Source organism: Anolis sagrei, chromosome 2 (assembly GCF_037176765.1).
Source record: "Anolis sagrei isolate rAnoSag1 chromosome 2, rAnoSag1.mat, whole genome shotgun sequence".
Taxonomy (NCBI): domain Eukaryota; kingdom Metazoa; phylum Chordata; class Lepidosauria; order Squamata; family Dactyloidae; genus Anolis; species Anolis sagrei.
The window spans coordinates 198,214,536-198,240,481 of NC_090022.1; the positions used below are offsets into that span (position 1 = coordinate 198,214,536).

Below are 25,946 nucleotides of genomic sequence, written 5' to 3' on the forward strand. Positions count from 1 at the left end.
CAGATTTCTATGGGAGAGACCCCTAACAGTTATCACGGTGCTGTAATAGTGAATGGAGCGTTCACAGATCCCCATTCTCCCTTCAGCTGGGGCGTGTGTGAACAAATGAGAATTTGTAGAACTTGCCTTAAGACCAGCAGCTCTTAACAAACTGAATTCACAAAACTATGGTCCCTTCTACACTTCTATATCCCAGGATCTGATCTCAGATTATCTGCTTTAAACTGGATTATATGAGTCTCCACTGCCAGATAATCTGGGACCAGATCCTGGGATATAGAGGGACAGTGTGGTAGGGGTCTAGGATATAGGTGAAGGGGGTGTAATTTCTTCCTGAGCTGAATAGAAAAAGTAATGAAAACATGGGAAAGAATATAGCTGTCTACAATAATCCTGAAATACAGGGTTTTTCAAAGTGATGGACCCAGTTTCAAAGCAGTATATTTCACAATGGCATCCCGTTACAATTGCACAAAAGTTACAAATGGTTGAAGGACTTATTGAGTTTTGCTTCCATTTTGAGCCAGAAGCAAATCCAAATAATAATCATAATCATACAAATAGAGAATATCTCATAATCTATTTATTTACTGTATCTGTATACTGCCTTTCTCAGCCTGCAGGTGACTCAAGGCAGTTTACAGGCATACGGCTTTATGCTGCAAGTACCTTGCATATTGACTGCTGTTATCGACTGTTTGTGACCTGGGACAGGTATTGTGCTAGTCTTTGGGAACTCTCTGCCCTGCCTTTTCAATAGGTGAGAGCCCTCATTGCAAAAGGTCATGCGAATCCAGAATAAGTCTCCATAGCCACTTATGGAGCCACCGTCAAAGACTCTACTTTGGGAAGACAATAATCCTCGACCACTAGTGATAGCCTATGATTTGTTCATTTATTCATCGTATCAGAAGCAAATTAAGGGTACAGTTGTAATGTCTTTAAAAACAAACAAAGTTTAAAAGCTTGGCATTCTACTAAATGCCCTTTGACCAGTAGCTGGCCAGTTGGGAGTGTCTCTCGTAAGAAGGTCCTCCATTGTGAATGTGGCGGAGCTCAGGCTGCATTGTAGGAGGTCTGTGGTTTGCTCTTCTCCACACTCACATGTTGTGGACTCCACTTTATGGACCCATTTCTGAAGGTTGCCTCTGTACCTCGTGGTGCCAGAGCGCAGTCTGTTCAGTGCCTTCCAAGTCACCCAGCCTTCTGTGTCTCTCATTTGCGGTCAATTATGGATTGATACCATCATTAGCCTATGTTTGCTTACTTAGGTGATCCCTTGTCCAAGTAGGATAGTCTTCCAAGATCGGTGTCCTGACGGTGGGTCCATAGGTGACTGTGGAGTCCTATTCTTGATCTGCATGTTATCCCACAGTGAGGTCATTGGTTTCCAGGTGGAAGGTGGTCCCGATTGGAGTTGGCTTGACACGCCTTCCTCTTGGCATGTTTCTCTCTTTCACCCTCCATTCATGCCTCTTCAAATTCTGCAGCACTGCTGGTCACAGCTGACCTCCAACTGGAGCACTCAAGGGCCAGGGCTTCACAGTTCTCAGTGTCTATGCCAGAGTTTTTAAGGTTGGCTTTAAACCCATCTTTAAATCTTTTTTCCTGCCCGCCAACATTCTGTTTTCCGTTCTATGATGATGAAGCTGGAACGGACTTGAAGGTACACAATAATAACAACAGTGTGAAGCGTCCCTTTGAACGTGCTCCTGACATCTCTCTCCTCGAGACTACACCTTCTGTTTAAATTTGGCCCCAAGAGCGAGTGAACAGTGGGCAATCCAACCAGGGCCAGAAACAGTTGGAACACCTTGGGCAGTTGCTTGGGCCTCCAACTCCCAGAAGCCCTAGCCAGCTTGTTCAATAGAATTCTGATCCCACCTCCTTTTGCCTGCCGCTCCTATAGGGAAACCTCACCGGTGGGGCGTGGTCTCCTGCCCTTCCGACCAATGGAAAGGAATTCATTAGCATATGAATTTGCAGCGTCCGAGGGAAGACTTTTAAGTAAATAAAGCAACATTTCCGGGAAAATAAATAAATATTTTGGTGAGGTTGTTATTAAGGGCTCGCAATGAACTCTCAGGGATGTAAAATAAATTTTGCTCACCATGACCTGATCCATCTTCTCTTTTCTGTGGGTGTAATGCTCGGTAATGTGGGCTTTCAGTGATTTCAGCTCTTTTAGTATTTGTCTAGCAGGCTTTCTGCGGTTAGCGGAGAGCCACCCAGCGCTCGGTTAAATAACAGATGTGTTAATTCCCTTGAAGGAAAGTCCTTTTTCATATATTAGCTAAGTCCTTATTTCCGTATGTTAGTTTTGAATGTATATATTTAAATTAAACTGTTACAAAAGCCCGAGTGCTACCTCCACCAACATTGTTATATGCAGATGACGCGGGGGAGTGAAAATCCAAAACACATGCGGGGCTGAAGTTTGCCCAAACCTTGTCTACATTGACTACTTAATGCGGTTTCAGACTCTGCTGGGTGGGGCGGAAAGGCAGAGCTGTTTCCTGCGGGCGCGCGGCTTCCGTGGCCTGCCTTCCGTCACTTCCGCCTCTGGCTCCGCCCCCTCCTCCTCCTCCTCCTTCCGCGCGATGTCGAGCCTCCAGCGCCCCTCAGCCCCGTCGCCGCAGCCAGTCTCCCTCAGCGCGGAGCAGGCCAAAGGTGGGTGCCTCGCGCCGACCTCCCTCACTCCCCCCTCCTCCCTAAAACTGAGCCTGTGCGCGCGCCGGGGAGGGGCCTCGCGCCGTTGGCATGGAAACCATTCCTCCGCCCACTCCGGAAGCTCACGTGACAGGCTCGCCCCGCCTCTCCCGTGAGTGGCACACAGGGCTTCCAAAAAGGCTCTAGGTAAGGAGGCCTGCATAAGGGACCCAGCAGGGACCCGGATGTTGAGAAGCCCCGCCCCCAAGTGGTAACCGAATTCGTAGTTGGAGCACACTTCCGGGAAGGAGGCCTTGCTCACTTTTGCCCCTCAGCGTCATCTTCTTCTATCTTCTATATAAATAAGTGGCTGAGGGGGGAAAGGAAAGGGCCTGAGGTCTCTGAGGATGCCTGCCATAGATGTAGGCGAAATGTTAGGAGAAAATGCTTCTGGAACATAGCCAAAGCATGGTCTTCCAAGAGTCTTGCCTCCAAATAAACTCGATTTCTTAGGCAGTTGGGTGCATTTAATGCTTGGTAGTCTTGCCCAGACAAATACAATAACCTGACCATCATTATTGTCCATGAGTGACTGTGAAAGCCTATTCTGAATCTGCGTGGTCTTTCCCAGTGAGAACGTTCATTTCCAGGTAGAAGGCAGTTCTGACAAACGTTTGCTTGATGCGCCTTCCTCTTGGCATGTTTCTCCCATTTGCACTCTGATTGTGACTCTTCAAAATCCACATCTGTCTCCAGTTAGACACTCAAAGGCCAGCACTTCCCAGTTTTCACTGTCTATGCCACAGTTTTTAAGGTTGGCTTTAAGCCCATCTTTAAATCTTTTTTTCTGTTCTTGGGCCGAGTGTAAAGTCACTGCTTTGGGAGTCGGTGATTAGGCATTCGGATAATCTAGCCAGTTCAGCAAAGTTGATGGCAAAGGATCATTGCATCTGCAGATGGTCTTTGCTTCTTCCACAACACTGACATTTGTCCTCCTATCTTCCCAAATGATTTTCAGGATTTTTCAGAGTGTCAGCAAGTTGAGAGAGACATGTAGACGGTCCACATTTTGCAGGTGTATAACAGGGTTGGGAGGACAATAGCTTTATAAATAAGTTCCTTGGTCTCCCTACAAATGGCCAAATCCTCAAACATTCTCTACTTCGTTTGAAAAAATGTTGCACTCATAGAGCTCTGACAGTGTTGTATTTCAGTGAGGATGTCAACTTGTGTGGAGAGGTGGCTGCCTAGGTTATGATTTTCTAGTATTACACCATTAAGCTGTATTTCTGGCATCGCAGAGGGATTGGTTGGTGCCTGCTGGAAGAGCACTTTGGTTTTCTCAAAGAGGCCAAGCTTTTCATATACTTTTGCAAAGGTATATGTTATTAAGGACTGCGATGGATGCACTCCTCTAGCCTTTTTCCAGCTCTGGTTAGCATTCTGCTTTAATTTTGGTCCAACTTATATATTATATAAATTTAGTAAATTTATACATTAGCTACACTGTTGCAGTGAGAGCGACTGGTCTTACAAAACCCTCTTATAGTGCTAAGGCTTATTATATATGGTTTTCTGTGGGAAAGCAGATGGTGATTCTGTATCAGAAACTAGAGCTAATGTGGTTAGCCAATGCAATTTTCTGAATTGGCACCCCAAATAACCAAATTGAATCTAAAGGTGACCAAAAACAGATTTGTAATCCTTTTGGTACTAATATTGGGGAGTGGTCCCTGGTAAAAAAAATTGGGAACCACTGCTGTAGGCTTGGGTGAAGAAGTTCTGCAGTGGAAACAAAATATTAATGCATACATCAGTGAAGGATCTTGCCTCCAAAGAAACTCTGTTTTTAAGTTGTTAAATGCATTTAATGCTTGGTAGTCTTGCCCAGACAAATATGGTACCTGATCATCACTTTTCTCATTTGTCTTCCTGGTATTAGGAGCAGGTAGCCTTTCCCTCTTTCATCTGCTCAAGTTCACAGGTTTGGGGGTTCTTGTGGGAACAGATTCATGACCTTTCTGCTCTCTTCCTTAGTGGTTCTGGCTGAAGTCATCAAGGCATTTGCTTCACCAGAAAATGCTCAGCGCATGGAGGAAGCAAGGGACAACGCCTGCAACGACATGGGCAAGATGCTGCAGTTCTTGCTGCCTGTGGCCACTCAGATCCAACAAGACGTGATCAAAGCCTACGGTTTCAGCAATGATGGAGAAGGTAGGTTCAAAGTGCTGAGTTATTTAGAACCCAAATGATACGGAGTAAAACTCAACATGAGTTCCTCACAAACAAGCCATGGCACACAAACCACATCTCTTTTTAAAATAGAGTTAAACACTTTGTAGATGAAGGGAATGCTGTGAATGTAGCATATTTCAATTTCAATAAGGCCTTTGATAAAGTCCCCCATAATATTTTCACAAACAATTTAATAAAATGTGGGTTAGACAATATTACTGTTGGGTGGATTTGTAATGGGTTAACTGGCTGAACCCAAAGGCGGCTCAGTAATGGCTCCTCCTCAACCTGGAGGGAAGTGGCCAATGGGGTGCCTCACGAATCTGTCCTGGGCCCAGAACTATTCCACATCTTTATTTATTTATTTACTTTATTTACAGCAACTTGAGAAACTGCAAGTCACTTCTTGTGTGAGAGAATTGTCTGTGTGCGAGGATGTTGCCCAGGGGACGCCCGGATGTATTACCATCCTGTGGGAGACTTCTCTCACATCCCCACATGGGAAGCTGGGGCAGACATATGGGAGCTCACCCCATCTCACGGATTTGAACCGCCGACCCTTAGGACAGCAGTTCAGCCAGCACAAGGGTTTATTAATTAAAGTGCTGACTTTGGCCTATAAAGCCCTAAATGGTTCTGGCCCTACTTACCTGTCCGAACGTATCTCCCTTTACGAACCACTGAGGACTTTAAGATCATCTGAGGAGGCCCTGCTCTCAGTCCCGCCTTCGTCACAAGCACGTTTGGCGGGGATGAAAGAGAGGGCCTTCTCAGTGGTGGCCCCTTGGCTATGGAATGCCCTCCCTAGGGAGATCAGATAGCAAGTTAAAACGTGGCTATTCGAGCAAGCATTTACAAATACAGAATAGCTAATATAGGAAATCAAATGACCTGACAATGGAATTGGACAATGCTTGAGAATAATGAGACGCTGATGTTGTTTTTATTGCTTTTGTGATGTCTTATACTGTTTAATTTTTTTATCTATATTATATTTTATGTATACTGATTTGTTGGAAACTGCCTTGAGTCGCCAATTGGCTGAGAAAGGCAATATACAAATACAGCAAATGAATGAATGAATTAATTAATTAACCCGTTGCGCTACCGCGGTTCCTAATGACTTAGATGATGGTATAGAAGGCATGGTTATCCAATCAGCAAATGGCCCCAGTTTGGGAAAGATAGCTAATACAGGACAGGATCAGAATCCAAATGGACCATAACAGATTAGAAAGGTGGGTCAAGGCTAAAATAATGCATTTTAACAGGGAGAAATGTATGGCAATAAAATGAAATGAACAGATACAGGAGGGGGGATACCTCACTTGAGGAGACATGATGGTCATGTTTAAATATGTTGTCGAAGGCTTTCATGGTTTGAATCACTGGCCATGAAAGCCCAGAAAACTCACAGCAACCCATGTTTAAATATTTGAAAAGATGTGACATTGAGGAGGGGGCAAGCTTGGTCTCTGCTGCTCCAGAGACCAGGACACGGGGCAGTGGATTCAAGTCGCAAGAAAAGAGATTCCAACTAAACATTAGGAAGGTAAGGGCTGTTCAGCAGTGGAATGAGCAGCCTTGGGGCATGGTGGACTCTTTCTCTAGATGTTATTAAGCAGAGACTGGATGGCCATCTGTCAGAAGTGCTTTGATTGTGCTTTCCCTGCATGGCAGAATGAGGTTGTACTGGATGACCCTTGGGGGGGTCTCTTTCAACTCTAGGATTCTCTGATGGCCAATGGAAGATGCCCCTCCTTCAAGTAAATTGAAGAAGACTTTCCTTCTTTGTAGATCATGCGATCTGAGAATTGGAAGAAAAACAGCAAGGTCATGGTGAAGTAAGTTGTTTTCATGCTATTTACCTTTCTTTCTTTTCTAGGAGTCCTAAAGTTTGCCCGCTTGATAAAATCTTATGAGACCCAGGACCCTGAGATTGCAAGCATGTCTGGAAAGCTAAAATCTATGTTCCTGCCTCCGATGACACTGCCTCCGCATGGGGCCGGGACAGGCGGGGTTGCAGCATCGTGAAGCTGCCAGCCTCTTCTGTGTTTTCCTGTTATTATCCTTGCATCAGTGTTAGTTAACTGGATTTTGAGACAACTGGATTTCCTTGAAGTGGCATCATATTTGTCACATTTATGTACAGTCTTCCTTCAGTGTTGTGAATGTATGCTTCCTTGCATAATTCTTGTGATAAAAACTTTGTAAATACCTACCAACATTTGTATAACAGTGAACCTCTTTGAGCTAGACTTTTTCAACCTCATGGTGATAAACCACAACCAATGACATAAAATACAACCGCTCTAAGGTTACCGCATCACACACTCTCTGTTTGAGTTCCATTCATGGTGGGGTTTGTGGTTGCAGAGATATATAAATCTGACATTCAGTCTATCTTCTTGAAATATCCTGTATTGTTGCAAACAAGATAGTAAGTTGTGGGATAGACAATACTACTGTTGGGTGGATTGGGAATTGGGTGACTGGCCAAAGCCAAAGGGAGATGACCAATGGCTCCTCTTCATCCTGAAGAGATGTGGGCAGTGTCAGACATGCGATCCAATACAACAGCCAGCAGAGTGGTTTTGTTTGCTGTGGATTCATCTTGTTGTGTTTCAAATAATAGTAATAGCTATTATATCCCGCCACCATCTTCCCCAAAGGGACTCGAGGCGGCTTACATGGGGACTAAGCCCAGCATCAACAAGAATTCACAAAGTAATTAAAAAAATTAACAATGAACAATATAATTAAAACAGTCAATCCCCCCCCCCCCCAAATAATGACATTCATCAGTGACCTGGATGATGGAATAGAAAACATGCTTATAAAATTTCAGATGACACCAAATTACAGGGCAAGATTATAATTTTAAATGACTTTAACAGAACATTGAGATGGACTAAAACAAACCAAATCAATTTCAACAGGGAGAAATGCAAGATACACTTAGGTAGAAAAATGAAATGCGCATATATAAATGCGGGCTGAGAACAGCGGTATATAAGCAAAGTAAATAAATATTTATCTATCTCATGGGTTACACCTGGCCTGAAAACAGTACATGTGAAGGGAATTTTGGAGTTTCGGTAGACCTCAAGCTAAATATGAGACAACACGGTGATTCAGCTGCTAAAAAAAGTCAATGCAATTAAAAACTGCATCAATAGGAGTATAGTGTCTAGATCAGGCATGGGCAAATTTCAACCCTCCAGGTGTTTGGACTTCAATTTCCACAATTCCTAACAGCCGGTTTGTGGAGAGATTTACATTGAAAAGCCCAAAACACCTAGAGGGCCAAAGTTTGCCAATGCCTGATCTAGACTGAAGGATGCATGAGTGCCACTCTATTCTGCTTTGGTCAGATTTGACTTGGGATACTGTGTTCAATTCAAGAAAGGTATTGATAAGCTAAAATGTGTCCAGAGCAGGGCAACCAAAATGATCAAGGACCTGAAAGCCATGTCATACGAAGAGTAGCTTAGGGACAGTGTATGTTTAGACTGAGGAAGAGATGACATGATAGCCATGCGAGAGAAAAAAAATCAAGGGATAGTATACTGAAGATGGACCAACCAAGTTTTCTGCTGCTCCAAAGACTTGGATTTGGAGCAATGGATTCAAACTTCAGGAAAAGCGATCCCACGTAAAAATTAGGAAGAACATCCCGACAGTAAGAGCTGTTTGACAGTGGAATATATTTCCTTGGAGTGTGCTGGAGTTCCTTCTCTGGAGGTTTTAAAGTACAGGCTGAATGACCATCTACTGGGAGTCCTTTGATTGTGTATTCTGGCATGGCAGAAGGGGTTGGACAAGATATCCCCCGTGTTCTAACTCTCTTGTTTCCATAATACTATTTCGAGGCTGGATAGTCAGTGTGTTAAGGCCCAGATTCGCTTATGAAAATATAAAAATAATGAAAACACATACCAAGAAACTGGATACTTGGGAAGTTTTGTACACAAAAGCCAAGGCACCCTGATAATTATAGAAAGCTGAAAATTAGGCATCTGTCCATCTTACTTGAAAGGGAGAATCCAAAAGGTGCGTCAAAATAGTTACAATGCTATCGTTCTGTTATAAATCTGATTACCAGACAAAAGTGGAAGCAGCAAAAAATATTTGCCAACGTCTCCTTGGAAACAACACACTAATTATACTTGAGAAATAATTTTACCTTAAAGTATAGGCAACACCAAAGAGCAAGCAAAACAATACAAACAAAACATTGTTCCTCGTAGACCTGAATAATCTCTGATGGAAATTGATATCAGATATGATGATGATGATGACGACGACAGATGCCCTTGGCAATCAGAAAAGTTGTCGAACCCACATTGGCAGTCTTAGTATTGGTTCATGGTTTTGTTTTGTTTTTCTGTGTCAGGAGTGACTTGAGAAATTGCAAGTTGCTTCTGTTTGAGAGAACTGGTTGTCTGCAAGGACATTGCCAAGGAGACGCCAGGGTGTTTTACCATCCTGTGGGAGGCTTCTCTCATGTCCCTGCATGAGAAGCTGGAGCTGACAAATGGGAGCTCACCCCGCTCCCATGGGAGCTCCGCTCCCTGCTCCCATCGCCAACCTTTCAGTCAGCAGTCCTGCTGGCAAAAAGGTTTAACCCATTGCACCACAGGTGCTCCATTGGTTCATGGGGGAAGATATGCTTTGGTATTTCAATCACAATCTTTTCATTGCTTTAGAAACCTGAATCTCAGGCTCATAGATCTCTGTCCACTAAATATGTGAAAACACAGTATGACATGACAGTAATAGAGGCAAGTCTTACCTTGCAGAACAAGCTGAGCTGCATCTGAGAGCAAATGCTGGGTCACAAACGTGTCATTGCTACTTCGCATACTTGAATGAGTGATCAAGGGAAAACTTTTTTTCAACTTCTAGGAACACTTATCTAGGATGACAATCTGTATGCAATTAGATGGACATTGTTCCCGGATAAGCTTATTTTCAGTTATCATATAAAGTTTGACCAACAGTGACTATGGGTAAAAATAAACATCCGCCTAATGGCCTTTTCCCCAACAGCTAAGTGTTGGCTTTTGCAGAGTCTCAAAAATGAATTGGTGCATCATTGCTAAAAGATGGACTTCATTCGAAAGAGCAATAAAGGTTCTTGACACTGTAGATTGAACAGTCAAATGTTCTATAATAATATTTTTCAGCTTCTGTTAAGATATCCAGTAATGGAGGTTGGATCTTTCCCCAGGAATAGTGTCTCTCCTTTTGGTCTCCAGTTTCTGTGAAGCCGAGCTCTACTTGTGACAGATAGCAGGACTGGCAGTAAAATGTCTTATGGTCATTAATAAGCAGTAAAATGCAAAGTCTGCAAGTATGCAAATCAGGAACACATGGATGCCCCTTTTCTTGTTATTTATCTATTAATGATACGTGCTGAAACAACATGCTTTGTTATAAATTAATTACTGAGCAGGTACTATTTTTTTCCTAAATCATGTCTAATGCTCATGGCCCATAGTTAAACCAATATCTATGTTGATTAACCTGGCCTTCTTCCAATATGGGACACAAAGTGGCTTACAAACGACTGGCGACGTAGGAATTCAGCATTTACAGATTTATACATATACCTCCAAATATATTTATACATTTATACATATACCACCATATAATCCAGATTATCAATGCAGATAATTGACATGAACTCGATTATATGAGTCTACACTGCCATATAATCCAGTTTAAGGGAGATAATCTGGATTTTATATGGCCATGCAGAAGGGGCCTTAATATAGTTTCCATTCATGGGAGGGGGGGGGGGACCCAATTCTGCTCCTTATACTTCATTTTGAATCTTCCCAGTTTGTATAAACAAAGGTTTTCTCCTGACATTAAGTCCAGTCGTGTCCGACTCTGGGGGATTGGTGTTAATCTCAATTTCTAAGCCGAAGAGCTGGCATTGTCCATAGAACCTCCAAAGTCATGTGGTCCGCATGACTGGATGGAGCACTGTTACCTTCCTGCAGAAGCGGTACCTATTGATCTACTTACATTTGCATGTTTTCAAACTGCTAGGTTGGCAGAAGCAGGGGCTAACAATGGGAGCTCACACCGCTCCCTGGATTCGAAACTGCGACCTTTCGGTTAGCAAATTCAGCAGCTCAGTGCTTTAACCCACTGCGCCACCATGGGCTCCTCTGTTACCAAGTTATAATTGGTGGAGAGACTTACATTGAGAAAATGGTGTGGGGACTGAGTGGTTTCTACTGGGGCTATAACCACCCTTCAGACTGCAGCCATGGGAACCTTTTGAGTAGATGTAAAAAAAAGAGGCCCGCTTTGGGTCAGACCAAAGTCCTGTCCAGTCCAGTGCACTGGTTGAAGAGATGCTTCTGAGGAGTACATGTCAGCAACATGTTCTGAGGAGAACATGTATGGACATATTCAAGAAGCATTCTCTCCTGCCGTTTCGCCTACATCTATGGCAGGCATCCTCAGAGGCTGTGGACAACTTCAACATCAAGGAGGAAACCATAAAAATGAACAAAATCTGGCTACCAGTATTTAAAAAAACTAAAATCAAGACTGTAAATAAAGAGCAACACACAAAACACATGAAACAATCAAAGCCAGCTAACATCTACAAACAAAGGATTCCCCCAAGCAGGAAGCAGCCAGTCTTTGAAGCTGCACTGCCATTCAATGCCAATCAAGGTGGCCAATAGCAATAAGACTTTTTTTCTCCCACCCTGGACATTCCACAGATATATAAACCTCACTTGCTTTGTTTCCAACAGACCTCTCACCCTCTGAGGATGCCTGCCATAGATGTGGCAGAAATGTCAGGACAGAATTTATTTTATTTTTATTTAAAACATTTATATCCCCCCCCCCCTTCTCACCCTGCAGGGGACACAGGGCGGAGCACTACATATTTACGGCAAACATTCAATGCCGGGACATATAACCATAAATATATACAAACATTAAAATCACTTATATCCACATTGAAAGTTGCTTAAAAACCATCTCAGGACACCATTTTGCCTCATTGCACGGCCCTAAAGGCTTGGTCCCACAGCCAGGTCTTCACCATCCTTCTGAAGGACAGGAGGGAAGGGGCTGATCTAATATTGCCAGGAAGGGAGTTCCATAACTGGAGGGCAATCACTGAGAAGGCCCTGTCTCTCGTTCCCATCAAACGCACATGTGATGGTAGTGGGACCGAGAGCAGGGCCTCCCCTGATGATCTTGGTTTCCGAGGTGGTTCGTAAAGGGACAGGTAAACTGGGCCGGGGCCGTTTCCTCTTTATCATTCCTAAAGTGTGTTTAGGAATGATAAAGATTCAAAGTGGTGAGTGTATAAATAATATCATTGACTCATGCAAGCAACAAAAGTATAGCTCTCTTACAATAGAACTGGAATCTCATGGGTGTATTTACCTTTTTAGAGAAAATATTAATTTGGATCAATAATCAATGCCATATTTATACAGAGCATGAAGAGTTTAGGACAGGCATAGGCTGTTAGGAATTGTGGGAGTTGAAGTCCAAAACACCTGGAGGGCTGACATTTGCCCATGCCTGGTTTAGGCCTTAAAATTGTTCACATGTGAAGTGCAGGGTCTCCAGCTGGAGGTCAGCTGTGACCAACAGTGCTGTAGAATTTGAAGAGGCACGAAAGAGAAACGTACCAAGAGGATGGCGCATCAAGCCAACCCCAACCGAGATCGCTTTCCACCTGGAAACCAATGCCTTCACTGCGGGAGAAGATGCAGATCAAGAATAGGGCTCTATAGCCACCTCCGGACCCATCAGTACACTGATCTACGGACCCACCCTGGAGGATTATCCTACTCTGACAACGAGGGATCGCCTAAGTAAGTAAGTAAGCTGGGTCCTTATGATGGCAGTCAAGGATCTGTGTCTCTGAAGAAGTGGCAGCTTTAGTCACCATTGGGCTGCTAAACTGGGTGCTGCAGAGGGTCCGCAGGGCCAGTTAAATGCACAGCAATTGTGTGTTTTGTTCTGATGGGTGCATTTCAGTTCCAAACTGAGCACAGATCCACCTAGAGAGAGCCCTGCCGAAGGTGAACGGGGCGGGGAGAACAGGTTGTCCCTCCCCTGGTTACCTGTTTCTCCCTCAGGTTGCGCTTTTCCCTTCCTGATACCATTCCTGTGTGTTCATTAACTAACTAGTGCTCAGGGAGACATTTGCCAGGGAAAATAATGGGGCCTTGTTTACAAAAACTAAACGTTTGAGCCGGATTTCCATCTCCTTCTCCCTGGGTCACTAAGGAAGAACCTTCACGCCTGAACAGGTAAATTTTTAGCTATGAGCCTTTCCAGTTTGAATGCAACAGGCATGCACCCGATGCAATGTTTTATTGCATTAGGCCTCTTGCTTTTATTGATATTAATAACTAACACAATAATTAATATTATATTCCTGTTTTTCTCCAGCAACTATTGTCAGTGTAAAAACATAGTTGCCAACTTTTAAATTTTGTATATCTGGGAGCAATGCAGCACTTGACAAAGAAAGATATCCTCAGGCTCGGTTTGTATTTCCACATTCCTGGAAATAAGTGTCATTGGGGCCAATGGACTTAACCCTTGAGTCAACTTTTACAAGATCGCTCCCCCAATAGGATGAGATCCCTCACAGGAGGTATATATTTACACCAAAGATACTTTAGGCAACAAAGAAACTGTAAAAAAGAAATTCAAAGTTACCGGCACATTTGTTAGTACCTAAGTTGATGTTCTGAATGAAATCTTGGATAGGAAATCAACAAATCATTAATTGAAAATCTGACATGGGATTATAATCCTATTGGACGAAACCCTATTGATTGGAGCCCCCCGTGGTGCAGTGGATTAAACTGCTGAGCTGCTGAACTTGCTGACTGAGAGGTCGGCAGTTCAGATCCAGGGAGTGGGCTGAGCTCCTGCTGTTAGCCCCAGCTTCTGACAACCTAGCAGTTCAAACACATGCAAATGTGAGTAGATAAATAGGTACCACTCCTGCGGGAAGATATATATCAAGGCAGAAAATCCCACAATATCTGCTTTGAACTGGATTATCTGAGTCCACAGTGCATTATATTCCAGTTCAAAGCAGAAAGTGGGAGATTTTATTCAGCTGTATGGAAGGGGATGTAATAGTCTTTGGATGTGGAAAGATACAGCAACGTCTAGAGGTTTTGTAATGGTGGGAAATATTATAATGTATTGAAACATAAATTGTTTCGAAAGGAAATACAAAGACAGCGTTATGGTCATTATGGTAATTGTTAATATGATCAAGAACAGATCGATAGGCGCCCCCGGTGGTGCAACGGGTTAAACCCTTGTGCCGGCAGGACTGAAGATCGACAGGTTGGAGGTTCGAATATGGGGAGAACATGGATGAGCTCCCTCTGTCAGCTCCAGCTCTCTATATGGGGACATGAGTGAAGGCTCCCACTAGGATGGTAAAACATCAAAACATCTGGGCATCCCCTGGCCAACATCCTTGCAGACGGCCAATTCTCCCACACCAGAAGTGACTTGCAGTCTCTCAAATCTACACACAAACATATACACAATTCAATATGTTGTTATATTCTTGGGGCATATGTGCAATACTTATTTACTTATTTCCATTTGTTGTTCTAGATAATAGAATAATCCCAGAAACACAGAAAGCAAAATGACAATTGTATATATAGTTATGGCCCCTTCTACACTACCATATAATTTAGATAATCAAAATTGAACTAGATTATATGGGTCTACAGCAGGCACAGGCAAACTCTGGCCCTCTGGGTGTTTTGGACTTTGACTCCCACAATTCCTAACAGCCAGTAGGCTGTTAGGAATTGTGGGAGTCGAAGTCCAAAACACCCAGAGGGCCAAAGTTTGCCAGTGCCTGGTCTATATTGTCATATAATCCAGTTCAAAGCAGATAATCTGGATTTTGTAAGGCAATGCAGAAGGGGCCTTAAAGATAATGACATATTATATATATATATATACACACACACACGCACGCACGCACACACACACACACCCAACGTAAACGGGCTGGGAGAATGTTGGATATTGGATAATAAGGAGGGATTAAGGAAAAGCCTATTAAAAGTCAAATTACATTATGATTTTACAAATTAAGCACCAAAACATCATGTTTTACAACAAAGCAATAGAAAAAGCAATTCAATACACAGTAACGTTATGTAGTAATTACTGTATTTATGAATTTAGCACCATAACATTACAATGTATTGAAACAGCTGTGGATTCGGGCTGGAAGCAGACTGCGTTGGATAATACACAATGTTGGATAAGTGAAGGGTGGATAAGCAAGACTCTACTGTGTGTGTGTTTGGTGTATGCAGGTACTGCATGTTTTTTTCTTCAGTTTTTGATCATCCTCCTGATTTGGTTTTTTTTCTCCCCAGGACTGCATGCTGTGGAATCCCACCTTTTCAGCTTTCCTTAGTGGGGTCCCCAGTGTCTGGGATCCTGATGCCATCCTGCAGGTACGTTTCTCCCAAGCTGGATTTTTATTTTGCCTAGGAACCTAATTCATAGCAGAAGAATATCTTTGGGAAGGGAATCAGAAACTGTAAGGAAAATTAAAATAACGATTTTGCTAGCAGTGTCTATAATGAAGTTTGAAGCAGTTGTGGGGAACCACGTGTTTCTCCTTATGAACCTTCCAGGACTTTAAGATCATCTGGGGAGGCCCTGCTCTCAGCCCCAACTTCATCACAAGTATGGCTGGTGGGGACGAAAGACAGGGCCTTCTCAGTGGTGGCCCCTCAGCTATGGAGCACCCTCCCTAAGGATATCTGATCGGCCCCCTTCCTTTTAACATTTCAGAAGAAAGTCAAGACTTGGCGTTTTGAGCAGGCATTTGCAAATACAGTGTAATAGACATAGGGAAATGGAATGGTTGGACAATGTGATTGGACAATGTTTTTAACGGGCGACCCTAATGTTTGTGTTTTTATTAATTTTATTATGGTTTTATTATCCAATTGTTTTTATTGGATTGAAATTGTATTTTATGGTCTTGGTACCAACTGTAAACCTCCCCGAGTTGCCTGTGGGCTGAGAGGGATGGTATATAAATATAGTAAATAAATAAATAAATAAACAAGAGTAATCCCAAAATGTTTAGATTCCAATCTTTCATCAGCTACAACCAACATGGCCATTGAATAGGGATGATGGGTATTATAATTCACTTGTATCTCAAGATGACACTCCCCACCCCACCCCACATTTTGCAGGTGATCTCTAGGCTCCTTTTACGCTGCCATATAATCCAAATTATTAAAGCAGATAATCCACATTATCTGCTTTGAACTGGATTATATGAGTCTACACTGTCATATAATCCAGTTCAAGGCAGATAATCTGGATTTTATATGGCAGTGTTGAAAAAGCCTTAATGTGGTGACTTCTGTGACGGAATTAAAGGGCATATTTGTACTGCCTTGCTAAATACCCATTTCATCATGCCTGTCTTCCCATAAGTTTATTATGTCAGTAAACATATCTTCCTCAGTTGGCAGTGAGTGTGTCTGTCATGCTTTCTGTATTTATTTGGCAGTTGATGTTTCAAAGTTAAACAAAAAAATGTGGGTGGAAGGCTTCTGGCTGTTCCTTAAATGATTTGGGGCTGCTGCAGTCTTCCTTCCTTCACGGCTCAGGGCTTTTGTCTCTGGACTGATGCGAAAGGTATTTTATGGCTGATGCAAAACATCAGAGCTATGGCTAGTCTGATGCAAGATCACAGGAACTTGGCTTGCAAAATCTCTCCCAGATCCACATTTTTACACATTTCATTCTGCTTGAAATGTTGTACCCTTTGAGATTGAATGTATCACTTTCTGGTGAGAGAAGTGTCACCAGTGGTGTCTTCATTTCCTTTCTTTCTCTTTTGAATGGAAGAGGAGACCAACATTTAATGTCCATTTAAATCCTGTTTTCACCTGGGCCATAAGAGAGGATAATGATTGGACATTGTATTGTGGCAACCACAGTGATAAGCAAATATTATGCATGCAGAAATGCCCTCGCTTAAGCTCTGACATCACCAACTAAACCTAAATTTTTGTAGCAGATATTTGCTCAAGTTGTTCTCCTGCTGGAGAAGGAATTACTGTGAAATAGCTGGATTGGCGAGGTCTGAATCAGTTTTGTGGATCCACAGACCTCTTCCATCTGTCACTTGCTTCTTTCTTGTGAAGCTAGGTTGAGTATTGGCTAAATGAATGGTTCCCAAGCTTTTTTTGACCAGGGACCACTTGACCAGGGAAAAGGGTTACAAATCATTTTTGGTCAACTTTCGATTCGGTTTGGTTATTTGGGGTGCTGATTCAGAAAATTGCATTGGATAGACCACATCAGCTCTAGTTTCTGATGCAGAACAGACACCATCCAATAGTCACCATCTGCTTGCCCACAGAAAACTATATTTAATAAGCCTCAGGTTTTGTGAGAACAGTTGCTCTCATTGCAATGGTGTAGTAACGGTGAGGCTGCAGACCACATGTTAGTTCTTGTGGACCACTGGTGGTCCACGGACCACAGGTTGAGAACCACTGCTTTTGAAGTTTCTAGGGACATGCAGCCATTTCAAGGCTGGATTTTAGAGATTAAAAGAGGGAGTCTGGTGAGGGCTCAACACAACTTACAAGCCACACAATTGTGATTATTATCCTGTAAATCATGTTTTGCCCACACCTATGGCAGGCATCCTCAGAAGTTTGTGAGGTCTGTTGGAAACTAGGCAAGTGAAATTTATATATCTGTGGAATGTCCCGGGTGGGAGAAAGAACTCTTGTTTGTTTGAGGCAAATGTGAGTGTTGCAATTGGCCAGTTTGATTAGCATTGAATAGCCTTGCAGCTCCAAAGCCTGGCTGCTTCCTGCCTGTGGAATCCTTTTTTGAGAGGTGTTAGCTAGCCCTGATTGTTTCTTGTCTGGAATTCCTCTGTTTTCTGAGTGTTGCTCTTTATTTACTGTCCTGATTTTGGAGGGTTTTTTTTTTTTTCAATACTGGTAGCCAGATTTTGTTCATTTCCAGGGTTTCCTCCTTTCTGTTGAAATTGTCCACATGCTTATAGATTTCAATGGCTTCTCTGTGTAGTCTGACATGGTGGTTGTCAGAATGGCCCAGCATTTCCGTGCTCTCAAATAATATGCTGTGTCTCGGTTGGTTCAAAGAGTTGCTTTTTTTTTTTCATTTAAAGAGAAGGACAAATTGAGAAAGTAACAAAAAGGACTATATTGTTTCGCCTTGACAACTGGCTCCTTATATGTTGCTCCACGGAATAAAAGAGTGCCTTTTATATATAACTTAAGACCTTGTGTTGGCCTTTTCCTGTTTCTTCTTTTAGCACACGATAGGAAGAGAAGTGAGGTTCTTTCTGGAAATTATGTAAATGAGATGTCTGAATATAGTGGATTTTATTTGCCTAGTACACAAATTTTGTTGGCCAGATTTGGTAACCTTGAATGTGGCCATCGTTTTCCTGCCTCACATGCAAAGAGGATCCTATCTAAAAGAGGACATCTTTTACGCCTCTCTGAGACCTGCCTGTAATTATTTTTGCCTAAGAGAACAATGACAAGCACTGTGCCGTCTCAGGTGGCTTGCTTACTTTCATCCCTGCATTGTGCTGATCTTCTTAAAACAAAATTTCTTATATCTACGTAGGAAATACAGGGTTCTCTTCCTGCATTTCTATATACTAGCCCCCAAACAACATGTCTTTTCACTACCGTGGAAAGAGTTCCTTCCACATTCAAAAATTCAACCTATGCCCACTTGTTTTTTAATGGAGAAAGCAAACACTCGTGTTATAATAACTGTGATTTCTCTGTGGTCCACCCCGAAACCTGATTAAAAGAGACCCAGACTCTGTTGTTAATCCTGACTACAGTAGAACTGTCAAAGCCCTGTCTCCACTGCCATATAATGCAGTTTCATAATGCAGTTTAACTGCAGTGAACTGCAGTGAACTGTATTACAGGTTGTCCCCAAGTTACGAACAAGATAGGTTCTGTAGGTTTGTTCTTAAATTGAATTTGTATGTATTTTAAGTATAACTTCAGCCAAAAATTCATATAGATTACTGTATATACTTGTGTATAAGCCTAGTTTTTCAGCCCTTTTTTTAGACTAAAGAAGTCCTCCTTGCTTATACTCGAGTCAAAGTTATTTATTATTTTATTCTGTTATTATTTTATTACATTTATTGTTTTACTCTATTTATTATTATTATTATTATTATTACATTTATCGTTTTACTCTATTATTATTTTTATTGCATTTATTATTTTACTTTATTGTTGTTATTTTTACATTTATTATTTTGCTCTATTATTATTATATTTTTTATTTTACTCTATTTATTATTAGAAGGATACGTAAGCACATTTACAAAGAAGAAGGTTAGAATAATGGTTTAATCAGAGTTGGATAGTCTTATCTTAAATTATAGTTTTATGTAAATATTCAAAAACATTTAACCTACTGATGCCTCAATTAATGTACTTTTATTGGTATCTATTTTTGGCATTTCTTACCCTTGGCTTATCTTCAAGTCAATATGCTTTCCCAGTTTTTTGTGGTAAAATTAGATGCCTCAGCTTATAGTCGGGTTGACTTATATTCGAGTATATACTGTAGTTTTGAATTGCACAGGGAAGGATTATCACCCCCCAGAAATGTTTGTTTTGCTGCCTGTGCCCCGTTCAGAAGATTTCAGCTCACTTTCTGCCCCTGTGAGAACTGGATTTTGAAAAATTTGGCTTGTTGTGGAAACAAGGATTGGCAAGAAAGCTTCAGTAATTATAACTCTTTCAGGAGTGATCTTCCCTTCTTAGGGCTAGATTACTCACTTCCTGTTGTCTTATTCCTGTTCTTAACTATGAATTGTTTGCAAGTTGGGTATTTGTAGCATGGGTACTGCATGTGTATGAGTCAAGAGTGCCATATATTGCAATCTAATGCAATTAAACTGCATTACAAATTGCATTATATGGCAGTGTAGCTGGGGCCTGAGTCAATGGGATTTGCTTTGTGTTGATTATCTATTGAGCCACTTCAATTGATCTACTCTAGTTTAAAGTCCTCGATAAAAGTGCACCATTGCTGTGCCCTTGGTGAGCAGGCAATGCACTATTAAGACTTTAAGGGTTCTTGTGCCTTTCAGAATCCTAATTGCATTATAGTCATTTTATTTCTGTACTATTTTTTTATTTATATTATATTATATTTATGTCCCTATTGCCTGGGAGAACAGCTTTATTGACAAGCCTGCTACCTTCCCTTTGATGCTCTTTCCAATTTGTATGGGCATTCTATATCACAATTTTTATTCCCAGCACTGAGATTGACAAAGACAATTCTTAGGTTGGTCGCAACTGTTGTGGATAACTAGGACCATGGATAAAATGATCCGTGCCCGTAGAGCGCAAGCTAAACCAAATTGATCAGGACAGAGAAACACTCTCCTAAGTTGATTCAAGGTGGCCAAAAGGGATGCAAGTAGAAGTAGATGCTTCAAAGTGTACAAACATAAACCATACAGAGAAAGCAAGCCATCTTATATAGTTTGACAACAATTCAAAACTCCCACTCCCTTCCCTAATTGGCTGAGAGAGAGGCTGGACTTGATCTGTGTTCTGATTGGCTGAGGACGCAGCTAAAGTTGTGCCTCCAGGCAGAGATTACCTTTTCTAGGGAAATGACAGCCAGGGATTTGCCAGCCAGGGAACCAATCAGTTGAGGGGACATCTCTCTGGGAGGAGACATCACTTGTAAAGACAATGTCAAATAAATGATAATGAGCTCTTCATTAGCTTAATGGTCCAGTTCTGCCGTATTAACAAAGGTGCAAGATTTCTGAGTCAAAAGGTGATGATTTTGGCAATCAAGAATTGGGCTGTCAATGAAGAGGTTTAACGGATGTACATACTCTGAACCTCTGTTTCCACAGTTAGCAATCTCTCAGCTTCAAGTGGACCTCTTAACTAGCCAAATACTTTCTGTCTTATCTTGGCTGACACAAGAAACTTGTCTATCTTTGCATACATGAACAATGGGTTATGATGATTGCCGGGTTGGGAAACAACCAGAGGGATTTGCCCCACTTTCCTGTTTCGGGAAAATGCCTCAGCGGGGTTACATAGAAGCAATTGTCTCTGGGCTACATCTTGCTACATTTTATATAAGAAATAATAGATACAGTACAGAAAGATACAAGTTACATAGAAAGTCAGGGAAAAATAGATACACTAGGTTCTTGTGGGTTTTTTCGGGCTATGTTCTAGAGGCATTTCTCCTGACGTTTCGCCTGCATCTATGGCAAGCATCCTCAGAGGTAGTGAGATACAGTTTCTTAAAGGGTTAGATAATGATAAAGTCTTTGATAACTATAAAGCTGCCTCTGGTCTGTTCCCAATCTCCGCTGGGGCAGATCAGCAAAAGTTCAAAAAAGTATTTTTTAATAAATAGATAAAAATAATATATTACATTTGGTAAACTATAAATCTTTTGGGGGGAGTTATTGTGATTTGACAATACAACAACTCATCTACCTGATGACTTTAGCCTTTTTTTAAAAGAGAGAATATCTGTGCTTATGGAAATCACCATTTACATTGATGATTATTCAGGGGACACCAAACAATCTGCTATGCTCAACAGTAAACGAAGAGGTCCTATAAAGGAAAATTTAAAGATTAACATCAATGTAGATGTTTGCCTAGTGAGATTTGTACTGTAATTACTACATAACGTTACTGTGTATTGAACTGCTTTTTCTGTCAATTTGTTGTAAAACATGATGTTTTGGTGCTTAATTTGTAACATCATAACACATATTTATGATATTTAATAGGCTTTTCCTTAATCCTTTCTTATTATCCAACATTTTTGCTTATCCAACATTTTGCTGGGCTGTTTATGTTGGATAAGCGAGACTGCTGTATTTGAATCTGCACTGATCATATAATGCAGTTTCAATGCATCATATTATAGTGTACATAGGGCCTGACATGCAGTGAGGTTGATTCCTTGTTCTTTTGTACAAGGAATCAAGGTAGAAGCTCCTTCTATGGAGCCTTTTAAACAGAGGCTGGATGGCCATCTGTTGGGGGTGCTTTGTCCTGCTTCTTGGCAGGGGGTTGGACTGGATGGCCCATGAGGTCTCTTCCAACTCTAGGATTCTATGATTCTATGATTTCATCTCACAATCTATATGCCATTGCTTTTCTGTCTTCATTCTGTGTCATATACTTTTGGGATGACATTGTTTTGCCTTTGGAGAGTGACCATATATTCCAGTCCTGTTGTTTCACCTACACTGCTTTCCTCATATTGCACTTTCCCCCACCTTATTGAAAGTCTAATTCCACTGTTCAGTCTCATACGAGCTCCTCTCCCACAAATATACCTTTTTCATTGCTATCTCATCCAGAGTTTTATCATTTTATGTCGTGCAGTTGGCCCGCCCACTGTGTTTGATTTTCCATTATGTTATTTTGTACTGTTTATTTTACTTGATTGATTTCTTTATTTTATTGTGATGTTATTTTGTTGTTTATATTTTATATTGCTGTAATGTATCACTGGGCTTGGCCGCATATAAGCCGCTCCAAGTCCCCTTTGGGGAGATGGTGGCGGGGTATAAATAAAGGTTGTTGTTGTTGTTGTTGTTGTTGTTGTTGTTGTTGTTTTTGAAATAAACTGCATTAGTTGCTCCTGTTGATTCATCACAGAAGGAAATGAAACAAGTAGCCTTGCATTCATTTCTGTCATGATATAGTCATCATTACCACACACATACACACATCAGGCCCAGAAATAATGGTGCACAGTGAGGAGACGGAAGGAAAAAGACCCAAAAGGAGAAGCAGAAGTGCATGCATAGCAGCTTGCAGTGAAAAGCGACGATAAGTTAGCTATGCTTCCTGTTCCTGTCACAGTGGGCAGCAACTCTGAATTTGCCTCGGTTCTGTTGATCTTCCCGTACTTACCAATACAGACAGAATGCGGAGTAGTATATGAAAGCGTAATTGGGACAACACATGTATGAGGTAGATGGACAACAAGAGCGACGAAGAATTCAAGGCTCAGAAGTCTTACAGAAATCATAAGGCGTCCGTTTCTCTTTTGTCGGTACCGTAAGGAGAGCTTCCTCCAATTAACTGAATTGTTATATTTTGGGACCATAAACAACCCTATCGCCTGTCCCCTATCAATAATGAGGTAAGGAATTAAATACTGGACTAGTTCAATCTTTCTGTCGAGGCTTTGAAAGGTCTTCTCTTGGGCTACATCATGAGCAAAGATCTCTGCTCCAAATATTTGTTTGTGGGGAGGGATGCCGTGAGACCACCAGTTGCACATGGCCTTGCAAGTGTGGGCACTGGGCTAAGGTGGAGTCAGGATTAACACTTTTTTTCCATCCTTGAACCTCTTCTTTCTTCCTCTTTTAAGCACTGCATCTACTACTGTATTTTGCAAAATATTTAGCCAGTGAATGTTTCTCTACCACTTTCTCTCTTTGCTCGCTTTTGGTGTGCCGCATTGTTGGAGGCCACAAATGTCCATCCTGTTGCTTAAAGTGACAACTCATGTACAACATTTAATTTATTGTTGCTTGACTAGTTAACACTTAGGGACGGATAGCAGAGAGCTGCAGGTGAACTGCGACTCTGTTCAAAAGCAATGTGTTCAAGGTGGCATCTGGACCTTTAGTGGCATCTGGACTGATCTGACCCATTGGCCCCTGCAAGCAGGGATGGCCAATGTTCCAAACCCCGTCTTCCCTGCTCAAACCACCAGCTCTTGGTACACACAAGGCTCCGGTACATGCATTTGTTTAGCATGCACATGTATACTCAGCTGTAAGAGTGGGAGTTACTGTAATCATTCTGTCTACTTTTTCTCTCTTTACGGATTGTGGCAAAGTCTTGACGCATTCACCTAAAGAGGATTCTTCCTGTCTCTTTCTCTCCCAAATCCCTCCTTTCCACACCTCCCTCTCAAAGCAGGTGGTTCCACCGTGACCTGAGTGGCATCGATGCTGAGGCCTTGCTGAAAGCACGAGGAATCCATGGCAGTTTCTTGGCTCGCCCTAGTCGAAAGAACAAAGGGGACTTCTCCCTTTCCGTCAGGTAATTCATCTGCTATTATTATCTTTGCTTATGAAACTTCTTTAAACTCTGTTGCCTGTCATTCCTTATGCAGAAGGTTTCAGATAACAATAATAATAATTTTTTGGAGCACAATACTCCTGACCTCACAATCGTGGGGGGAAAGAAAGTATGGATCATCAATTTTGCAATCCTAGGTGACAGCAGGATTGACGAGAAGCAACTGGAAAAGCTTACACGATATGAGGATTTAAAGATAGAACTGCAAAGACTCTGGCACAAGCCAGTAAAGGTAGTCCCAGTGGTGACTGACACACTGGGTCCAGTGCCTAAAGACCTTGGCCTGGATTTAAAAACAATTGGCACTGTCAAAATTACCATCTGCAAAAGGCCACCTTACTCAAATCTGCACACATTATTCACCGATATATCACACAGTCCTAGACACTTGTGAAGTGTCCAATGTGTGATCAAATACAAAAGCTAGCATAGTGATCTTATTTGTTGTGTACTAATCTTGTTATGTATCAAATAATAATAATAATAATAATAATAATAATAATAATACTTTATTTGTAACCGGCCCTATCTACCCGAGTGGACTCAGGGCAGTTTCCAGCAACATAACAAATGGCAAACATTCAATGCCAAAACAGACAACAAAAACAAATCAACTACAATAAATAAGACAACATCAATATGAACTTACAAGACTATATAGGAACTAGCCAAGCCATAAGAAAATTAAGACGTAGATAAACATAATGAACTGTACATGTCAACAAAACTATGTCTGCAATGTAAAATCCGTTCAAAAAGTATAAACATCACTGGGCATCACATTAAGTACCATGTGTGTCTTGCCATGTTTGATAAAATACTATATAAATTTCCTTCTGTTGCTCCAACAAGCTTCCTACAAGCTTTTTAAGTCATACATCTCTGCATTGTTCTGAAATGAAATATGCAGTCCTGTTACTCTTAAAGTCTTTCTCTTAAACTTGATTAAAACCACATAATTTCACAGTATTATTTACTATATTTATATACTATATTTATACCCACCCTTCTCACCCTGAAAGGGACTTGCAGCGGCTTACAAATTACGGCAAAAATTCAATGTTCTTTACATTTCATTCTTTACATTTCGTTTAAAACCCTCCAACTAGATACACCCTCTGATCATGTCCAGCACTTATTTTAAAGTTTTAACTATTACAACTATTACTATGGCCCAGCCATAGGTTTTTAAATCTTGTGTGTTACTCTATGTGTGAGTTATATTAATGTATTTATTTTGCTTATTCCCTGTTGTTTTTATTGATGTGTTGTTGTTGGGCTTGGCCTCATGTAAGCCGCTCCGAGTACCTTGGGGAGATGGTGGCAGGGTATAAATAATAATAATAATAATAATAATAATAATAATAATAATTATTATTATTATTATTATTATTTTACACACAAGAATAAACATACCATATCAAATTATAAAACAGTTAAAACATATAAACAGTTAAAACATATAAATACAATAAAACAGATTAAAAACATACGTAGTGATAGCATGCCATTTTCTTAATATTGAAAAAACTTAATTCCAGAAGTTTCATTTTGCTAATATTAAAGTTTCTTTCATGCAACTTACAGAATCATACAATTCTGCGAACATAAGAATGCTCATGTAAAGGGAGAAAGCTGTGCTATTGTACTGTTGTACTTTCCATGATAAAGCATAGGTATATCCAAACTGTCTCATGAGTAATTGCAAGAGAGAGTTGCACTTAATGGGGATGAGAAATGTTAAGGTCTGTTCCTGTGTTTAATATTTAAACCTATTTCCAGAAAAAATCTGGAGCAAACAAAGAATTCTCCCCCAGGCAGCAACCAGCCAGGGTTTGAAGCTGCAAGGCC

The 25,946-nt window shown here is 41.3% G+C and overlaps 2 protein-coding genes and 1 non-coding gene across 7 annotated transcripts in view; all 3 read left to right on the forward strand.

Annotated features, from left to right (window-relative positions):
* The first annotated feature begins 2,167 nt into the window (after positions 1–2,167).
* On the forward strand, positions 2,168–2,229 carry LOC132769545 (U7 small nuclear RNA). Its single transcript, XR_009630870.2, has one exon. It is a non-coding gene; the product is annotated as a U7 small nuclear RNA (small nuclear RNA).
* A 325-nt stretch (positions 2,230–2,554) lies between these two features.
* On the forward strand, positions 2,555–7,213 carry C2H12orf57 (chromosome 2 C12orf57 homolog). Of its 2 annotated transcripts, none has more exons than XM_060760843.2 (3): positions 2,555–2,670; positions 4,687–4,863; positions 6,770–7,213. In XM_060760843.2, the coding sequence occupies exons 1-3, from the start codon at positions 2,601–2,603 to the stop codon at positions 6,916–6,918; spliced, it is 396 nt and encodes a 131-aa protein (XP_060616826.1). In that variant the 5' UTR covers positions 2,555–2,600; the 3' UTR covers positions 6,919–7,213. The 2 variants fall into 2 exon arrangements, with proteins under 2 accessions (XP_060616826.1, XP_067320436.1); XM_067464335.1 differs by lacking the exon at positions 2,555–2,670 and adding an exon at positions 2,777–2,856.
* A 5,812-nt stretch (positions 7,214–13,025) lies between these two features.
* Positions 13,026–25,946, forward strand: part of PTPN6 (protein tyrosine phosphatase non-receptor type 6) — a 44,476-nt gene continuing 31,555 nt past the window's right edge. The window contains exons 1-3 of one of the 4 annotated variants that reach the window (XM_060762594.2): positions 13,026–13,190; positions 15,315–15,395; positions 23,931–24,056. In XM_060762594.2, coding sequence (XP_060618577.2) covers positions 15,382–15,395; positions 23,931–24,056 — 140 coding nt within the window. In that variant the 5' untranslated portion in view covers positions 13,026–13,190; positions 15,315–15,381. Of the gene's footprint in view, positions 13,191–15,314; positions 15,396–22,825; positions 23,146–23,930; positions 24,057–25,946 lie in introns of those variants that run through there. The other 3 variants (XM_060762595.2, XM_060762596.2, XM_060762597.2) reach the window with 3 other exon arrangements.